The following is a 15,302-nucleotide window of genomic DNA, read 5'->3' as shown; positions in this document are numbered from 1 at the left end:
TATCTTCTTTTATAATAATAATATTATTTTTTCATTTAGTTTCAACCGATACAAGTGGATGTAAAAAAAATAAAATATTAAATTAGTGGGTCATCTACTTAATCACTGAAATTAACACTTTTAATTTCACGACGCTGTATATTTATAGATATATATAAAAAAAATTATATTTATATTTTCTAAAAAATATTTACATAGATGAGTATTATTTACTCCCAAACCGACCATTTTGATTGAAGCCACCGCCTCTTTTGTTTCTTTATTGCAATTGGAAAATTGTTAATGGATCTTCGTCCGGTAAACTCAATGAAGTCATACCAATCAGTCCATTTATTAAACGTTTAATTTATTATTAAATTTTTAGGTACTCGAAACTTGTAAATTATTATTTTTATTATATCTAGAATCAAATTTCATATCTTATTAAAAATTTGTAGAATATAAATTTATTAAATTAATGAAATACCCTTTTTTTTAAGTAAGTTAAAATCTTCTTATTGCTCATTCTCTTATGTAATATTAATTAATTATTGTGCGTATGGAATATAATAATTTTTAATTATAATAAAGAACATCATGTGGAAACTTACATGTTAATATTTAATTAGATTAGTCTTTTCATAAAGATGAAAAGTTGGTAGAAATGCAAGTGTATGTATTCAAATAGGATTTTGTTTCCATTTTTTTTTTAAAAAAAATTATAATTTGCTTCTTTAACATCTCCAATATTGCAAAAAATTTTATTTGAGCTCATTTTTAATTTTTTTTTTTCAATTGGGTCCTCTCGAGAAGTTGAAGATAATCCTTGTGGCCCGAAGTTGTTAAAATTTTATTATATAGTAGTTGTTTAATTTAACAATTATGAAATAATGATTTCTTAATCATGAAGTAATTTTAAATATAGAGTAGGTCACGATGGAGTAGTAATCTTTTAATTTCAATAATTATAAATTAGTAGGTTAATGGTTATTTATTTTTTTATAAGATCTGTTTATTTTTATTTTATTTAAACTGACTAATTTAGAACATAAATTAATTTGAGATGTTATTAGTATCCATATAAAATGACTAAATTTCATGAAATATTTTTTCTTTTGTTGCCCTCGTAAATATGTTAAATTATCAAAATACTCGTATATTTACCTCGTTGCGGGCTTAATTAATAATTTTGATTAACTAAATAAGATTATTTATTTATGCACTTTTAAGCGTAGATAAAATAGTTTAATTAATTACAAATTTAGAATAGTAAATTGAACACTCTCTTTTAAATATTAAAAAAATAATAAAAAATTTGTAAGTAATTAATTATAGGTCGAATTACCAACAAGTTATCGGAAGAATAATATCTGTAGGTGAATCGCGAGCTAAGTTGACAGGATGGTTTGTACATTTGTTGCTTTTTGTATTAACATGAGAGATCTAGATCTTCCAAAATTTTGAGTAGAAGTTATTATATTACAACTCAAACCAATCGGTACAGGAGATTCTTCATATATATATATATATAGGAAGTTGAGTTTGATTATCGCATTCTTCATATATATATATATATATATATAAGTATGAAGATGAATTTCATACATGTTTTACAATTAATATTGGGAAGCAAATTGGGATACCATGCAATATTTCACATATATAAAAGATTATAATTTCAATTAAAAAGGATTCAATTCAAAGGTATACAAAGTTGAATTACTTTTCGCCTTTGTAAAATTTCAACCGCCCAGTTCACAATCCTGCTTGTTGCAGGAAGTAATTACAAACAGTCAGTCAGTTTCAGTAAGAGTTAATTAGGGTGGCGGCCCTAATTCACACACGGTTTCTTGCGTCTCAAGCAATAACTAACAAGGGGGAAGGTCTTTAGGAGGAGGCAAGACAGATTGATTTGGTCCCTTCCCATTTTCCACTACAAATGCCATTTTCAGACCCCAGCCTGTATGCAGCTCCAGATGACAGTGCATGAACCACACCCCTAGTTACACGAAATCAATACAATCACTTCAGTCAGTTCAAATATCACAACCAAGTTTTTGAATTGATTCGAGAAAAAGAAAATCTCTTGCGAAAGACCATAACGGAGATTACTTTTATTTGACAAAGCTTGATGTCAGACTTACCTGGATTATCAGCTCTGAATCGAATGGCAGCCCATCCCCCGGTAGGCACTCCAACTGTGTTCCTTTCAGGAGGATCAACTAAATTATATTTAGCCGGATCTTTTGCAGGATCAAAGTTGCCAACTCCAGTTCCAACAATGAAGAAATTGTAGCCATGAAGGTGGAAGGGATGTGACTCGACAGTGAGAAGATTAGTGTCCTGCAGGACTAACTCAACTGTGGAGTTAAAGGGAATCCTGCTAAGCCTGGTGCCTTGGCTGGTGCCAAGGTTTGCAGTAAGTGGTGCCCCAGTGTAATTGAAAGGTGTTGGAGGCTTATCTGGGAAATCTGTTATGAAAACTCCTGGGATGTTGAAATAGTGAGCCTGAAGTAGCCCAATCTGAGGCATCACGAAGGTAATGTTGTTCAGCGACGCAATTAGTTTTGTTCCATTGATGCAGGTTGGGCACGGATTGATCCCCAACCCAATTGTGTAAAAAAGGTGCCTGTCAATTTTAAGGGGTACATTTGCTGGATACTGAGGAGAGTTGAGGCTTCGAAGCTTGGTACTGTAGTTTAAGGCAAAGGAAGTGTCATTAGGTGCTGGCAGCTTGGGAAGAGATGGGATGATAGTATCAGGGACACCTTTGTATTGCAAGATTGCTGTCGCAGTCTTGTTGTCTACGATGACTGGTGCATCCATGAACGGCCTAGCAGCCATGAAATATCTGCCCGGTGCTCGATTTGCTTGGACAAGAACGTTTGTTGTCTGACCTGGTGCAATCAAGATTGCTGGAGTTGTAAAGGGTTTGGTGTAGACTGCATCAATCTCAACTACTGTCATGTTATGGCCATCAACACCAAAGAACAGCTCGTCGTTGAGTGCAGCATTGATGATTCTCAGAAGGTATGTCTTCCCTTGTTCAACCTCCATTGCAAATGTATCTGAAACGAGTAAAACCAGTAAGAGGTATGTCTAATGATTAGAGGAAATAGGAGAATTTGGCTTTTACGTTTTTCAGAACATGGGAAAAGTGGCCCTGGCTTTCCATTAATTGTATGTGCATCTGAGGTATTTGGTGGCAATCCCATCTTGTTTCCTTGTTTCTCAACCTCTTCAACATCGTTATTCCACCATTCCCCTACATCAATCACCATGAATCAATTACAACACTAAATTACTAATTTCCGCAGAAAACCATAACTCATAAACCCAGCTCACTACCTAAAAGAATATTAGTCTCCATGTCTGGCTGGGGGAAAGGAAAAAGAGTTCCCTGTTTAGGCAGGATTACAATGGCTCCATGCACAGTGGCTCTGAGCCAAAAGATATGAGCATGCCACCAAAGAGTTCCCCTTTGTCCAGTTACATTGAAATCATAGGTGTAACTATGGCCTGTCTTGATAGGACATTGGGTTATATAAGCCGGTCCATCTGCCCACCCATTGCGAAATTGCTTCAATCCATGCCTGCAGAAGTTTTTAATATGTACTACTTCATGAACAAACTGCAAAAATTTTTAGATGTTGAAAATTCATTAGTAATCCTATCTACATGACATGGCTCACCAATGAATTGACATGTTATATTGTGCATTGTTGGTGACATTGACAAGAACTCTATCGCCTTCTCTAACATATATAGTTGGTCCTGGGAACATTCCGTTTACTGTGACGATAGGCTTGGCATGGCACAACCTGCTAACATTCTTCACTTGAACCTGACAAAAAAAGCAGATTAAATCAAACTTGTTTTGGAGAACTAAAATGCAGTAAGACCAATAAAATTGATTGCTCACATCAAACTTGTAAGTCTTGACAGCAGCTTCAGCGTGAAGGGAAATGGAGGAAATAAACCAGAAGAAGATGAAGAGAGAGCATGAGAAAAAGTTGTAGGCTTTAGCCATTTTTGTAATTGGCCTAGAAAGTTTGTTTGAATTGTTTGATGAGATGTGAGGCTTTAACGTGCAGTGGTTTTTATAGCTGTTGAAGAATAATATAAAATGCTGTCAGTTTTAGCTAAAAGTGAAGAAGAGAGGTGTTGTTGAATTAGGTAGAGAATGAGAAGAGAAGAGAAGAGAATAGAAGAGGTTGAGACATGAAAGCTTGTAAGCAATATACTGATAGAGACTTGGAGGGTTTTAAGGCTGATAGAAGAAGAAACAGAGAAGAGCCTGGAAGCCAACTGGTTATTAGATTCAAAATATTGAGAATATAAGCATGAGAGCTACATAAGGCCAAACATGGGCATCACCAGCTTTGCCTTGAAGAAAAAGTATTGGAATATTTACTTTGTTGTTCTCTCTTTAGAATTTTGTTTCTGGGTTTTCCTCTTAACTCCAAATTCTTCTGCTATATAACTTGAGCCTTGAATTTCTCCAGTTTATTCTGTAAATTCCACTTTAATGGTTTTACTCTTAGCATTTGGTCCCCAATAAAGAAACCTTGCTTCTAAGCTTAAATTTAACTGGTTAGGTATATTAAAAAAGGAACACTAACTATACCAAAAAAAAGCCACAGTCTTAAGGGACTTGAAGATTTTAAGGACCAAGCATTTCCATATTCATTATATACGAGAGATATTTCTCTACCTCCATCCATGGCTACATATTTTTCGATTAAACACTGAAGCTGCTAGTCTCACCATCTTCTCCCGTTTTCTTTCTTTTCTTTCTATTAAAATTATTTATGGGCTATTCCCTTTTCTCATATTATTTTTGGTTTAATTTTTAAACTACGTTAAGAATAAATTTAAAATTTTATTAAATTTAATTATGAATTAAAAAATAATAAAATATTTAATATAATGATAAAAAATAAATTCATATAAAATTACACGAGATATTAGAACGATTGATTCTATCAAACTTAAAATATATTATTCTAATTTCAAATGAAATCCTTTATAATATCAATATTTTTCTTGCATCTTAATACAATTTGCACTATCTCCTAGTTAGAAGTGTAATTTGCAAATGAATTCAACAATATCTTTTAAATTATTCCAAAGTCTGGATATTGTGAGAGGTGATTGTTGGGAGTCTTGTGAAGTGGGTGGGTGGTGGTCTGAGCCAATCTTTCCCTCCTATAATGTCCTTTGTCAAGAAGGCTGCAGCTTCATCATCTGATAGACTATGTGACCATCTAACCCTCTCTGATCTTTCAGCTCCAGGACCATAGCACTTGTATTCACCATAGTACACCCTACTGTTCATACAACCAACAACCCAACACTTTATAAATTATCTCCGATATCAATATTTTGACGAAACAATCAAATTCCTAATAGTTTAGATTCTCTGTAATTGTTAAAATATTTCATATCGCGAATCGTGAGATATTCAATTAAAAGTATTTAATGATGTTGAAGAAAAGAAGACCGATTGATTGATTTTACCTTTGATTGCTTTCATTTCCCCAATCATTCCAACCTTGTTTACTGATGACACTTGACATGTAAGTTTGAGCAAAGAGTACTCTTGAGTAGGCACCCCATGGCCTTCCGAGCAAGGCACTTCCACTCCCAGTAACCCTGCAACCCAAGAAAGTGAAGCCAGTATTCTCCGATGCAGACGACCTTTTTTGGGCCGTGATTGATCCATTTCTCTCGGAAACTGAATGCAGATGGCATCTCTACAAGGACATGAGGCTTTTCATATAAATATCTATATATATATATATATACACACACACAAACTGAAAGCCAGTAAAACTTAGACATTGTATGTATGTATATATATGTAGTGCGTCCTCACCTCATAGAGAGAAGCAGCATTTCCACATATGAAATCTGTGGCTCCTTCAATGTAACAATTTTTATAGTAATGATTTCCCGTGTCATCAAGGAGAGAGTCTTGATAAGATACAATTTTGCAGCCATAGAATGCAGCTCTTTCCCCTGAAACCCTCATTGCAACGCCCCTCCCACTTGTCCCAAACGTGTTCTATGAACAAATTTAAAATTGAACATGATCAACAATCCAGGCTAGAGCTCAAAAGCAATGAAAATAACTCTACAGGAGTAGTAAATTACAGATTTTAAAAATATATATATATATACTTCCTGAAAATTAATATATACCTGAACTGTGACATATCGTCCTACAAAATCAGAAGCCAAGACAGCAAGAGTCGGAGACTCAAAAAGTTCTTCACCATCATTCCATGTTATTTCGGTGTTAGAGGCTTTTGTTCCGCTCAATGTTATGAAAGGTTTATCAGCAGGCACAACTACTTTTTCTCTGCTTCATTACCATGTACATGAACTTCCGTTCATACCCAAAATTAATTTCTCATTATTAATCTATGTACATATATATATATATATATATGCAAGAAAAAGTTGGAAAGCTAATAACCTGTACGTTCCTGGCTTGACCCAAATGAAAACTAGTTGTGTATTATTAGAAGGGACAGAATCAATGGCATCCTGAATGTTTTTGAAATCCCCTTTCCCAGACTGATCAACTCGAACCAGAATTGCAGTGGAGAAATCTAAAGATACAGTGGCAGCTTTAGCCATCAGGAATTCAGAAACTTGGCAGTTGAATTGATACCAGAAATACAATTCCAAAGAAGGGTGACAATGGGTTTAAATCGTTGATTCTTGTAAAGCCGCCATGTGCAGACATGTGGGAGCTTTGTTGGTGAAAATTGGAGTAAAGGGCATTCAAAATTATTGTCGAAGGATGATTCAAATGAAGAAATGAAGCAAAGTTAAACCAGCAGGATTCCTTACTCTTGAAATCGAAAAGAGAAATTGCTTACCTTTACGTGAGTCTGTATGCGTTGTTAATGGCGGATTTTGTTTGGTCAAATGATAACAAGTAGACCATCAAAATACAATACAATCTGAATCTGGATATTCACACAATTGATTTCATTATTCTGTATAGTATAATACTTTAGTGGTGGATTTCACTTCATTTCTCCATTATTTTAGCTTTAATTTTATTTAAATTTACAAAATTTCAATAAAAAAGAAGGAATCTTTATGTTACGGGGACCTCATTTCAGTCTACTCAAATTTCCTACTTCACAAATTTCTTTGATCTACTCAGAAAGTTTCTATGCGCACAAACCAAGTTTTTTATTTTCTGAATTTTTACTGGGCCAAGTAGACGTCCATTAAGAAACTTGTGGTGATTATCAGCCCATTGAAGCCCAATAAAGCCCAAATCGTGGCATTTTTGTAATTAGAGCAACAACTTTGCTCTCCCCCATCTGCCTATATAAATCGAAGCAAAACCCTAATGCGCCGGCTTCAAAACACAAACAATTTCTGTGGTTCCTCATCCGATCGTCGTTTTCTGTGTTTGTTTTACGTAGATGAAGTAGGGGAAGAAGGTGCGATGATGATGGGTTTTTGTATACATCTCGTTAATCTGATTTGAAACATGAGGACAAATGTCCTATCCATTCATTCAATTTCTCTGAGCACCTTCGTTTTTCCCATTTCTTTTTGCTTTCTCTTCTGATTTCTTCTGTGATTTGCTTCATCCGCTGCTGTTTATAAACTGAAAACGCTACTGGGATTCGCCTTTTATCACTCGCATCTCATATATCGGCCATGTTTCAACTGGTAAATTCATCTTACGAACTTGTTTATCGATAATTATCCTCAGATTGATTTATATAGAAATTTTAATAAATAATTTATAATTTATATTATCACCAAAAAATAAAAATTAATAGATACTATTTAAATTTTTATTTCCATATAATTAAAATGTTTGTTTTTCATATTTTAAAATTTTAAATATATATTATCAAAATTATTTTTGTACTTAAAAACTATAATGTGTATTGATTTGTAGCCTATTAAAATTAAATTTTATTTTTGTATATTTAAAAATTAAAATAAATACTATCTACATTATTGTATTAAATTTTTTGTACTTCAAAATTTAAGTGAACAACATTTAAAATTTTATCCCTATATAATATAAATATAATTATACATATATATGTTATAATTAATATGTGTATATCATTTTTATTTTTTATTTAAAAAATAAATCTAATAATACTATAATGATTAAGTTAAATTCGATAATTATAATAAATTAATTTTTTTTTTCATTGAAAAATAATAAAAGAATAACCAATTAATTGACTTTTTGCAACGTGGGTGTGTGTGTATATATATATATGTGTGTGTGTTTGTATATATATTTGGAGGGAGCACATTTTTGCCGTCATCGTGGCCTAGTGCTTCTTATGGTTGTTTCGCAATCAAAGCACATGATGACCATAAAAATAAAATAAGATAAGATAATGTCACAACATTGCAAAACAAAAATCTCAAACTCCTCACATTTTCAACCCAATGAAATAAAAACATTTCCTTATCATCCTGCATATATACATACACATATATATATATATATATATTTAAATAAATGATAATCGAAATACACGTTGTGTTTTAATTATATAATTTTGAAATAATGGAAATTAATTCTATTAGAAAATTACAAAATAAAAGTACAAACAACTCAACGTATATATAAAAATCTTAATTTTATTTGTAAGAATATTTAATGTAAAAATTATTTTTATTAAATTTAACATATTTTTAAAAAAAATAATATAAAATTATATTATAAATAATAATTTTATAATTTTAATTTACGTAAGATTCAAATAAAATGAGAATATGTTGATAATTATTTTTATTATTATAATTTAATGTTTATAAAATATAATAATTTTATAATTTATTTTAAAACTATTTATTTTATTAAAATATATATTTTTTTTTTATAACAATTATTGATTATGACATTTTATTTAATTTTAACCATTATGAATAAATAAAAAAATATTAAATTAATGAGTTATTTATTTAATTATTGAAATTAATATTTTTATCTTAATTTAATAATATTATTATTATTCATGTATTATTAATAAAAATAAATAAAATCAAGAACAAAAAGTGGATTTAAAAAGAAAATGGATAATGAAAAGACTGGCATCTTTAGTATGATCAAACATTCTTTAAAAAGAAAACAAGAAAAGGACAAAAAAAAGAGGGGTGAGGATGATCATTCTGTAGTTCTTTTTCCTTTCTGATGCATTTAATTTAATTTTTGTCTTAATCAACAGTGCGGGCTAGTGAAGCAGAGCAGTAATGGAGATTACAAAGTTGAAAAGCTGGAATCTGAAGCGTTAAATGAATCATAAAAGATCCAACGACTCATAAATTACCCAAAACAAATGGACGTTACACGCGCGCTCCATGCATCACGCCATTGAATCTTTCTTTCTCTTCAAAACCCATTTTTGTTAAAATGCAAATCCACTGAAACTGGAACAAGCTTGGCCACAATAATAAATGCTACTTTTATTGCACTTAAGGCGTTTATCCGCGCTTTCCTTTCCCCTTTTTGTGCATTTGCGTATACAATGTTTATGTATGACATTTTAGCTTTTTTCGACCGATCATGTCGTCTTTTTCTTCAATTTCGTTGATTTGTATGTTTCCATAATGGCGTCGTGAAGGAGGAAGATATCTTTTGATTTCTGACAGGGTGAAGTTGGAGATTTTTGCGTGATCTGAAACGAGATTGGAAATGAGTTTCTTCAGTCTTATATTGGGTGCTTTTGGTTTTGGCGTTGGCACTACAATTGGGATTATCATCGGTTATTTCATGTTCATTCACTTACTGCCAACTGCTGTTGAGGTCAGCTTTCTGTAACTATATTCTAATTTTAAAGCATTTTCTGATTTTTCTCCACTTTCTTTCTCTGGGTTGCTTTATGGGTTTCTGCTACAGTTTTGCATCCGTTAGATTATGCACGAGAGACTGAGATTTCTGGATTTATCCTACCACAAAAAGAGATACATATATAACTTTTAAACTTTACGTCTTATAGGTAAAACAGTAGATGAAAAATGAACACTGGAAGGGATGCAAATTATTAAGTTGTTAGTACTCTATGTCAGAGAAGGCCTATTTCTTTCTCCTTAACTGCTTGAAAGTGCTGTCCAATTAGTTCTGTTGTTAGAAAATCCCATATCTATAATATTGATTGTTACAATAAGAAGGGTACTTGAAATTGGTAAAGAGCTAAAACTCGGAAGTTGGAACAGTATTTGTTCAACTGTAGGTTTGTATTTTGTTTTCTGAGATCACTGTTCTGTATGCTTCCTTGCATGCAATCTATGCAGAGTCATTAGAAAGTGATGGAAACTTAGCCCGGTAATCTCCATCCAGCGGCATAGACTGGGTAGTTTTGCAAGTAATCTATATTTTTTTCTTGGGTGCTGGGTATATTAAGTGTATTTTTTGAAAGATTTCACAAAATTAAAACATTGTGAGAAATGTCTGTTAGAATCTTATTTTAGCATCATGTACTTAACTTTGGATGAGGAAACAAATTTTTATTTTTTAAACTATATTTCCTTTCTTTCTTTTTTTTGTGGACAAAGGGAATTTATCCAACTAATAAACTGAGCTATATTAGGAAACAGGAATTTTGGTAGTTACTTTGTTGAAAATCATTGAGCAGTTGATTGCATTACCTACTGTTAGTGGTTGTTTATTTATCCAGGATCCTGTAATTCACCCAGTGACTGAACAAGAACTGGAAAACTTGCAAAGATTGCTTCCAGAAATGCCCCAGTGGGTGAAAAATCCAGATTTTGATCGTGTATGTTGTTCTTTGCTATATCCATTTCTTTTCTGGGTTTTCTGTATGTCAAATATGTTTTGTAGGTTTAACGACTTCTTGAAAACTTGTTTCTTTGAAGGTTGATTGGCTTAACAAATTTATCGGGAATATGTGGCCTTATTTGGACAAGGTAAGACAGCTATAGAATGTTCAGTCTTTTCTTTTATCATCTTTTTTTTCAAATAAATTTTGAAAAACTATTAAAGAAATTAATTTTTTATACCCCAACATCTCAGGCAATCTGCAATACTGCTAGGAACATTGCAAAGCCCATTATTGCCGAGCAGATTCCAAAGTACAAAATTGATTCAGTTGAATTTGAGACACTTACCTTGGGCTCCTTACCACCTACTTTTCAAGGTTAGTTTGTTCCCTCCTCCTTTAGTTCTGCCTGCAGAACACCCCTTTTTCCCTAACTAGTATGTAAAGATGGATGCATCAAAAACATGCCTGAGCAGAATTGCTTATAGTTTAAGGAATCTCGCACAGCAACATCAATTAACCACTATGGTTTCTTTCTTGCCATTCAAAATAGAAATCTTTGTTGATATACCTGAAGGAATCATATAACCGTAGTAAGAACATAAATGTTTGTGTAAGGAACTTGGATTGTACAAATATATAATGGGTGCTTCAGCAAATGGCACAAATCTCAAAGAAAAGAGTCCTATCATGAGGTTTAATGTAGTTTACTTTTTCATATAACCATAATTGTATTGTCACTACTTTTGTTGTTGCCTTGGCTAGTCAACACTTTTTGTTGGTCGTACACAAAATTACAACAATAATACTTCTCTGTAACGTGTTTTATGGCCAAATTGCATTTTTTTTTTATTGTTCTTCCCCTTAGAATACAAGTCAGAAAAACTTTTCTCATTTTCAATCACCCTTATTTTCCTTATGTTAGGAATGAAAGTTTATGTAACTGATGAGAAGGAATTGATCATGGAGCCATCATTGAAGTGGGCAGGGAATCCTAACGTTATTGTTGCTGTTAAAGCATTTGGGTTGAAAGCTACTGCTCAGGTATGTGTCTGAGGATGAAAGAGTAAAAACATGCATGAGAAAACATGTTGGATGTCAGGGTCTCTCTCTCGTGCACTCATTCACTCCTCAGAGATGCATGCTTGTGCAGGAACACGTGCACAGCTTAACACATGTATAAGTTTACACTTCCATTACACATGGAGAGAAGGTCATTGATAGTGTGTTTGTTTTTCTTGAGACTGATTTCTTTTGAAGTATTTCAGGTGGTTGATTTGCAAGTATTTGCTACTCCACGCATCACCCTAAAGCCTTTGGTTCCGTCATTTCCTTGTTTTGCCAAAATATGTGTCTCTCTCATGGCAAAGGTATCTGATGATTGTCATTATTATATATGTTTAATAACCTATCTTTATGTGTGGAAAATTTTACTCAGAAGTCAAGGTTGCAGGGTCTTTGGTGCTGATAAGTCAAATGTGAAGTTTGTTGTTGTCAAGATCGATTTTATGTTTTTTTTTTCTTAATATTAAATAGAAAAAAGAAAAAGAAACGTGATTCTGGATCTTAAATGCTCTTTTTCCAATTTTGCAGCCACACGTTGACATTGGACTGAAATTACTAGGGGCAGATATAATGTCCATTCCTGGCCTATATGTGTTTGTACAGGTGACATTTCTAAATCTTTTACATGGGATGTCAACCCTTTTTCTGATGAACTATATGCCTCCATACATGTGTTATGCTTTTCAATCATACTGAATTGCATATCAATAATTCTGTATTGGTTTCTGAATTTATGCTCTCATGATTCATTTCTTGTTTCACAGGAGCTCATAAAGGATCAAGTTGCCAATATGTACCTATGGCCTAAAGCCTTAGAAGTGCAAATAATGGATGCTAAGTATGTGAGCCTGATATTATTTCTGAGTTACAGTAATAAGTCCTTCTTCTATACTTTTGAAACCTTCTCTTGAAATTGGCAGGGCCATGCAGAAACCTGTTGGAATTCTTAGTGTGAAGGTCCTAAAAGCCATGAAACTTAGAAAGAAAGATCTCCTTGGGGCATCAGACCCTTATGTGAAACTAAAGCTCTCTGGGGACAAACTTCATATAAAGAAAACAACAGTAAAACACAACAACTTAAACCCTGAATGGAATGAGGAATTTAGTTTGGTCGTAAAAGATCCAGAATCTCAAGTTCTGGAGATAAGTGTCTATGATTGGGAACAGGTATTATTTTATTTTATTTTTTTTTATTTTTTTTGTGTTTCCTTGACTGACTAGGAATCTGGTAAACACCTTTTAAGCATTCAATATCTATTTGAACTGTTGTAAACTTTTGTTCAAGCTTTTGTGCACTGACTTTCTATTTTCCATAATAGTGGATGGGAAGAGCTTAGATTTGCCCTAAGGCAACCCCACCTAGTCTATGCAAATCTCTTAAATGCCACTTGTCTTCCGTAATGTGCTTATTCTGGGTTGTATCACTCAAGCTGTTCATGAACTTTTGCCTAGGTTGGCAAGCATGACAAAATGGGCATCAATGCAATACCATTGAGGGAGCTTACAGCCGAAGAACCAAAAGTTATGACAGTTGATCTGCTTAAAAATATGGACCAAAATGATGCTCAGAATGAAAAGTCAAGGGGGCAACTTGTACTAGAGGTTGTTTATAAACCTTTTGATGAGGATGAGGTGCCTGATGATATTGATGATCCAAATGCAGTAGAAAAGGCTCCAGAAGGAACGCCTGAAGGTGGTGGTTTGCTTGTTGTTATTGTGCATGAAGCTGAGGCTTTAGAAGGGAAGTACCATACAAATCCTTTTGTTCGTTTGCTGTTAAGAGGAGAAGAGAGAAAAACGAAGGTATGCCATAACATAATTGTTATATATGACAAAGGTAACTTGCTTCAGCATAGTTTCACTAAGACGCATCATCTTTCCTCCCATTCATCCAATGCTGAAGATTTGATTTATAGATAAGTAGACTCAGTTAGCCATACATCTTATTTTACATGAGTAACTTGATGAGACATGTTTTCATATGAATAATCGATAGGAACAAGAGCTGTTTCCCTACATACCTTGATAAGCATATGGTTGAGACCTGAGTGCTCAAAATCCTGCATTCCTAGTTTACTCAAGTTATATAGTTCCTAAGGGGGGAAAAGGTTACTTGTAGATGTGCTCAAGAAGGCTTGGAGTTTCTATAGGATTTCTGTCTTGTAATAAACTTAATTCTATTTAGGTAGTATTCCCTGGGCAGCAAGTAAATATTATTTTTCCTATTGCAAGAAGATTGTCAGATATTCTAGTTAAGAGAGAATAGGCGGTGAAGTCAACACCTTGCTTTTAAAAAGTATTCATTTTGGTAATAGATTGTCATTTTTTATATTCCTTGAATCCTCATGTATATGGTGTGGATTGTTGTTTACAAGTCAATGGTGTTTGACATGACACTGATACAGAGATTAAAGAAAAATAGAGATCCAAGATGGGATGAAGACTTTCAATTTATGCTCGGGGAACCACCTATGAATGATAGACTTCATGTGGAAGTGATTAGTACTTCTTCAAGGATGGGACTACTGCATCCAAAGGTATAAATTGCTGTTGAGCTGCAACTTACTGGTCCACAAAATCAGGAATCCATTTCTCAGTGTTGTTAAAGAAATATTTTGAAACTCAAACCTCTCTTTCTTCGTAAAACAATCTTTTGGACTCTACCTTTGTTGGCTTGTTCACTAGTTATTGTTATTAGAAATATAAAAGTTATCCTTGCAATCGCTTGTGAACCTAGAAATGAGAATTGAAAGCCCGATCTTCCTGTTGCTTATATTTATCCATGAGTTACATTTTCAATTCTGAAATGAATGTATTCATTTCCTAATCTCCTATTTTTGCACATATTTAGTCCAACTAATATATTTTCTTTATGATGTTTTATCAGGAGGCTCTGGGTTATATTGATATAAACCTTGCTGATGTTGTTACCAACAAAAGAATCAATGAGAAGTTCCATCTCATTGACTCAAAAAATGGTCGGATTCAAATTGAGCTGCAATGGAGAACTGCATGAAAAGGAGGCCTCTTATTGGTCATTTCCTGGGAATTCAAAAAAAAAAAGATAAGGCCAGGTAATATCTTATGTTAAGTAAGATCAGATGTATATTCTGTTGTTAGCATCATAAGAGCACCAAATTCATGCTTTCCCAAGGAACAAAAGGTCTCATAACTCTGAGGCCATAGCTTTATGATTTCATTTTTCTTCAATTTCTTCTCTAATTTCTGTGATTAGTTGCTTTTACTTGTTTGCAAAGTGGATGCTCACTTATGGTCTGATTCTCTTTCAAATGTCCAATCATGCATTAAAAGTGATGTTATCCGAAGCATTTTATAGATGAATAATCCTCCATTGAATTTTTACAATTGCATTATCTAATTCTACCTTGTTATATTCTTGGCATTTTCTTTGTTATTCTACTTCAAGGAAAAGAATGCTGAAATTTTTGGAATACACTTCTGTATTCAAACATT

At 33.0% G+C, this 15,302-nt stretch overlaps 3 protein-coding genes and 1 non-coding gene across 5 annotated transcripts; 2 read left to right on the top strand and 2 right to left on the bottom strand.

Moving 5' to 3' along the window:
• Positions 1 to 1,638: 1,638 nt before the first annotated feature.
• LAC11 (laccase 11) lies at positions 1,639 to 4,423 on the bottom strand. Its single transcript, XM_022046948.2, has 6 exons — positions 3,902 to 4,423; positions 3,672 to 3,823; positions 3,328 to 3,572; positions 3,116 to 3,244; positions 2,124 to 3,047; positions 1,639 to 1,978 (listed from the first exon to the last, which is right to left on the bottom strand). Exons 1-6 carry the CDS (start codon positions 4,007 to 4,009, stop codon positions 1,848 to 1,850), a joined length of 1,689 nt encoding a protein of 562 aa, XP_021902640.1. The 5' UTR covers positions 4,010 to 4,423; the 3' UTR covers positions 1,639 to 1,847.
• A 536-nt stretch (positions 4,424 to 4,959) lies between these two features.
• Positions 4,960 to 7,693, bottom strand: PE11 (pectinesterase 11). The gene is made up of 7 exons (XM_088221378.1): positions 7,642 to 7,693; positions 6,870 to 6,881; positions 6,461 to 6,596; positions 6,184 to 6,343; positions 5,858 to 6,046; positions 5,500 to 5,735; positions 4,960 to 5,309 (listed from the first exon to the last, which is right to left on the bottom strand). The coding sequence occupies exons 1-7, from the start codon at positions 7,691 to 7,693 to the stop codon at positions 5,102 to 5,104; spliced, it is 993 nt and encodes a 330-aa protein (XP_088077504.1). The 3' UTR covers positions 4,960 to 5,101.
• SYTB (Calcium-dependent lipid-binding (CaLB domain) family protein) lies at positions 7,367 to 15,038 on the top strand. 2 transcript variants are annotated; one of them, XM_022047058.2, is made up of 14 exons: positions 7,367 to 7,683; positions 9,213 to 9,520; positions 9,637 to 9,790; positions 10,662 to 10,760; positions 10,861 to 10,911; positions 11,018 to 11,141; positions 11,689 to 11,807; positions 12,032 to 12,133; positions 12,357 to 12,431; positions 12,593 to 12,666; positions 12,749 to 12,995; positions 13,281 to 13,631; positions 14,234 to 14,365; positions 14,716 to 15,038. In XM_022047058.2, the coding sequence occupies exons 3-14, from the start codon at positions 9,680 to 9,682 to the stop codon at positions 14,842 to 14,844; spliced, it is 1,614 nt and encodes a 537-aa protein (XP_021902750.1). In that variant the 5' UTR covers positions 7,367 to 7,683; positions 9,213 to 9,520; positions 9,637 to 9,679; the 3' UTR covers positions 14,845 to 15,038. The 2 variants fall into 2 exon arrangements, with proteins under 2 accessions (XP_021902750.1, XP_021902749.1); XM_022047057.2 differs by lacking the exon at positions 7,367 to 7,683 and adding an exon at positions 9,070 to 9,141 and having other exon boundaries at positions 9,213 to 9,790.
• Positions 7,450 to 7,540, top strand: LOC148270518 (small nucleolar RNA U30). The gene has a single exon (XR_015816028.1). It is a non-coding gene; the product is annotated as a small nucleolar RNA U30 (small nucleolar RNA).
• Positions 15,039 to 15,302: the final 264 nt, after the last annotated feature.

This window comes from Carica papaya, chromosome 1, assembly GCF_054855325.1.
Source record: "Carica papaya isolate Zhongbai chromosome 1, ASM5485532v1, whole genome shotgun sequence".
Taxonomy (NCBI): Eukaryota; Viridiplantae; Streptophyta; class Magnoliopsida; order Brassicales; family Caricaceae; genus Carica; species Carica papaya.
The sequence above is the reverse complement of the archived record's forward strand: the minus strand, read 5'-3'. Positions and strand labels throughout refer to the sequence as shown.

What these genes read in the sequence shown, in the direction of transcription:
- LAC11 (XM_022046948.2), bottom strand. Translation starts at nt 4,009, where the DNA reads ATGGCTAAAGCCTACAACTTTTTCTCATGCTCTCTCTTCATCTTCTTC. An exon ending in TATAACATGTCAATTCATTG is followed by an intron (nt 3,573 to 3,671) that starts GTGAGCCATGTC and finishes AAACTTCTGCAG; the next exon opens with GCATGGATTGAAGCAATTTC. An exon ending in ATTCAGAGCTGATAATCCAG is followed by an intron (nt 1,979 to 2,123) that starts GTAAGTCTGACA and finishes TCGTGTAACTAG; the next exon opens with GGGTGTGGTTCATGCACTGT.
- PE11 (XM_088221378.1), bottom strand. Translation starts at nt 7,693, where the DNA reads ATGAATTTACCAGTTGAAACATGGCCGATATATGAGATGCGAGTGATA. An exon ending in GTCAAGCCAGGAACGTACAG is followed by an intron (nt 6,344 to 6,460) that starts GTTATTAGCTTT and finishes GTAATGAAGCAG; the next exon opens with AGAAAAAGTAGTTGTGCCTG. An exon ending in GGAAATGAAAGCAATCAAAG is followed by an intron (nt 5,310 to 5,499) that starts GTAAAATCAATC and finishes TTGTATGAACAG; the next exon opens with TAGGGTGTACTATGGTGAAT.
- SYTB (XM_022047058.2), top strand. Translation starts at nt 9,680, where the DNA reads ATGAGTTTCTTCAGTCTTATATTGGGTGCTTTTGGTTTTGGCGTTGGC. An exon ending in AAAATCCAGATTTTGATCGT is followed by an intron (nt 10,761 to 10,860) that starts GTATGTTGTTCT and finishes GTTTCTTTGAAG; the next exon opens with GTTGATTGGCTTAACAAATT. An exon ending in GGTTGAAAGCTACTGCTCAG is followed by an intron (nt 11,808 to 12,031) that starts GTATGTGTCTGA and finishes GAAGTATTTCAG; the next exon opens with GTGGTTGATTTGCAAGTATT.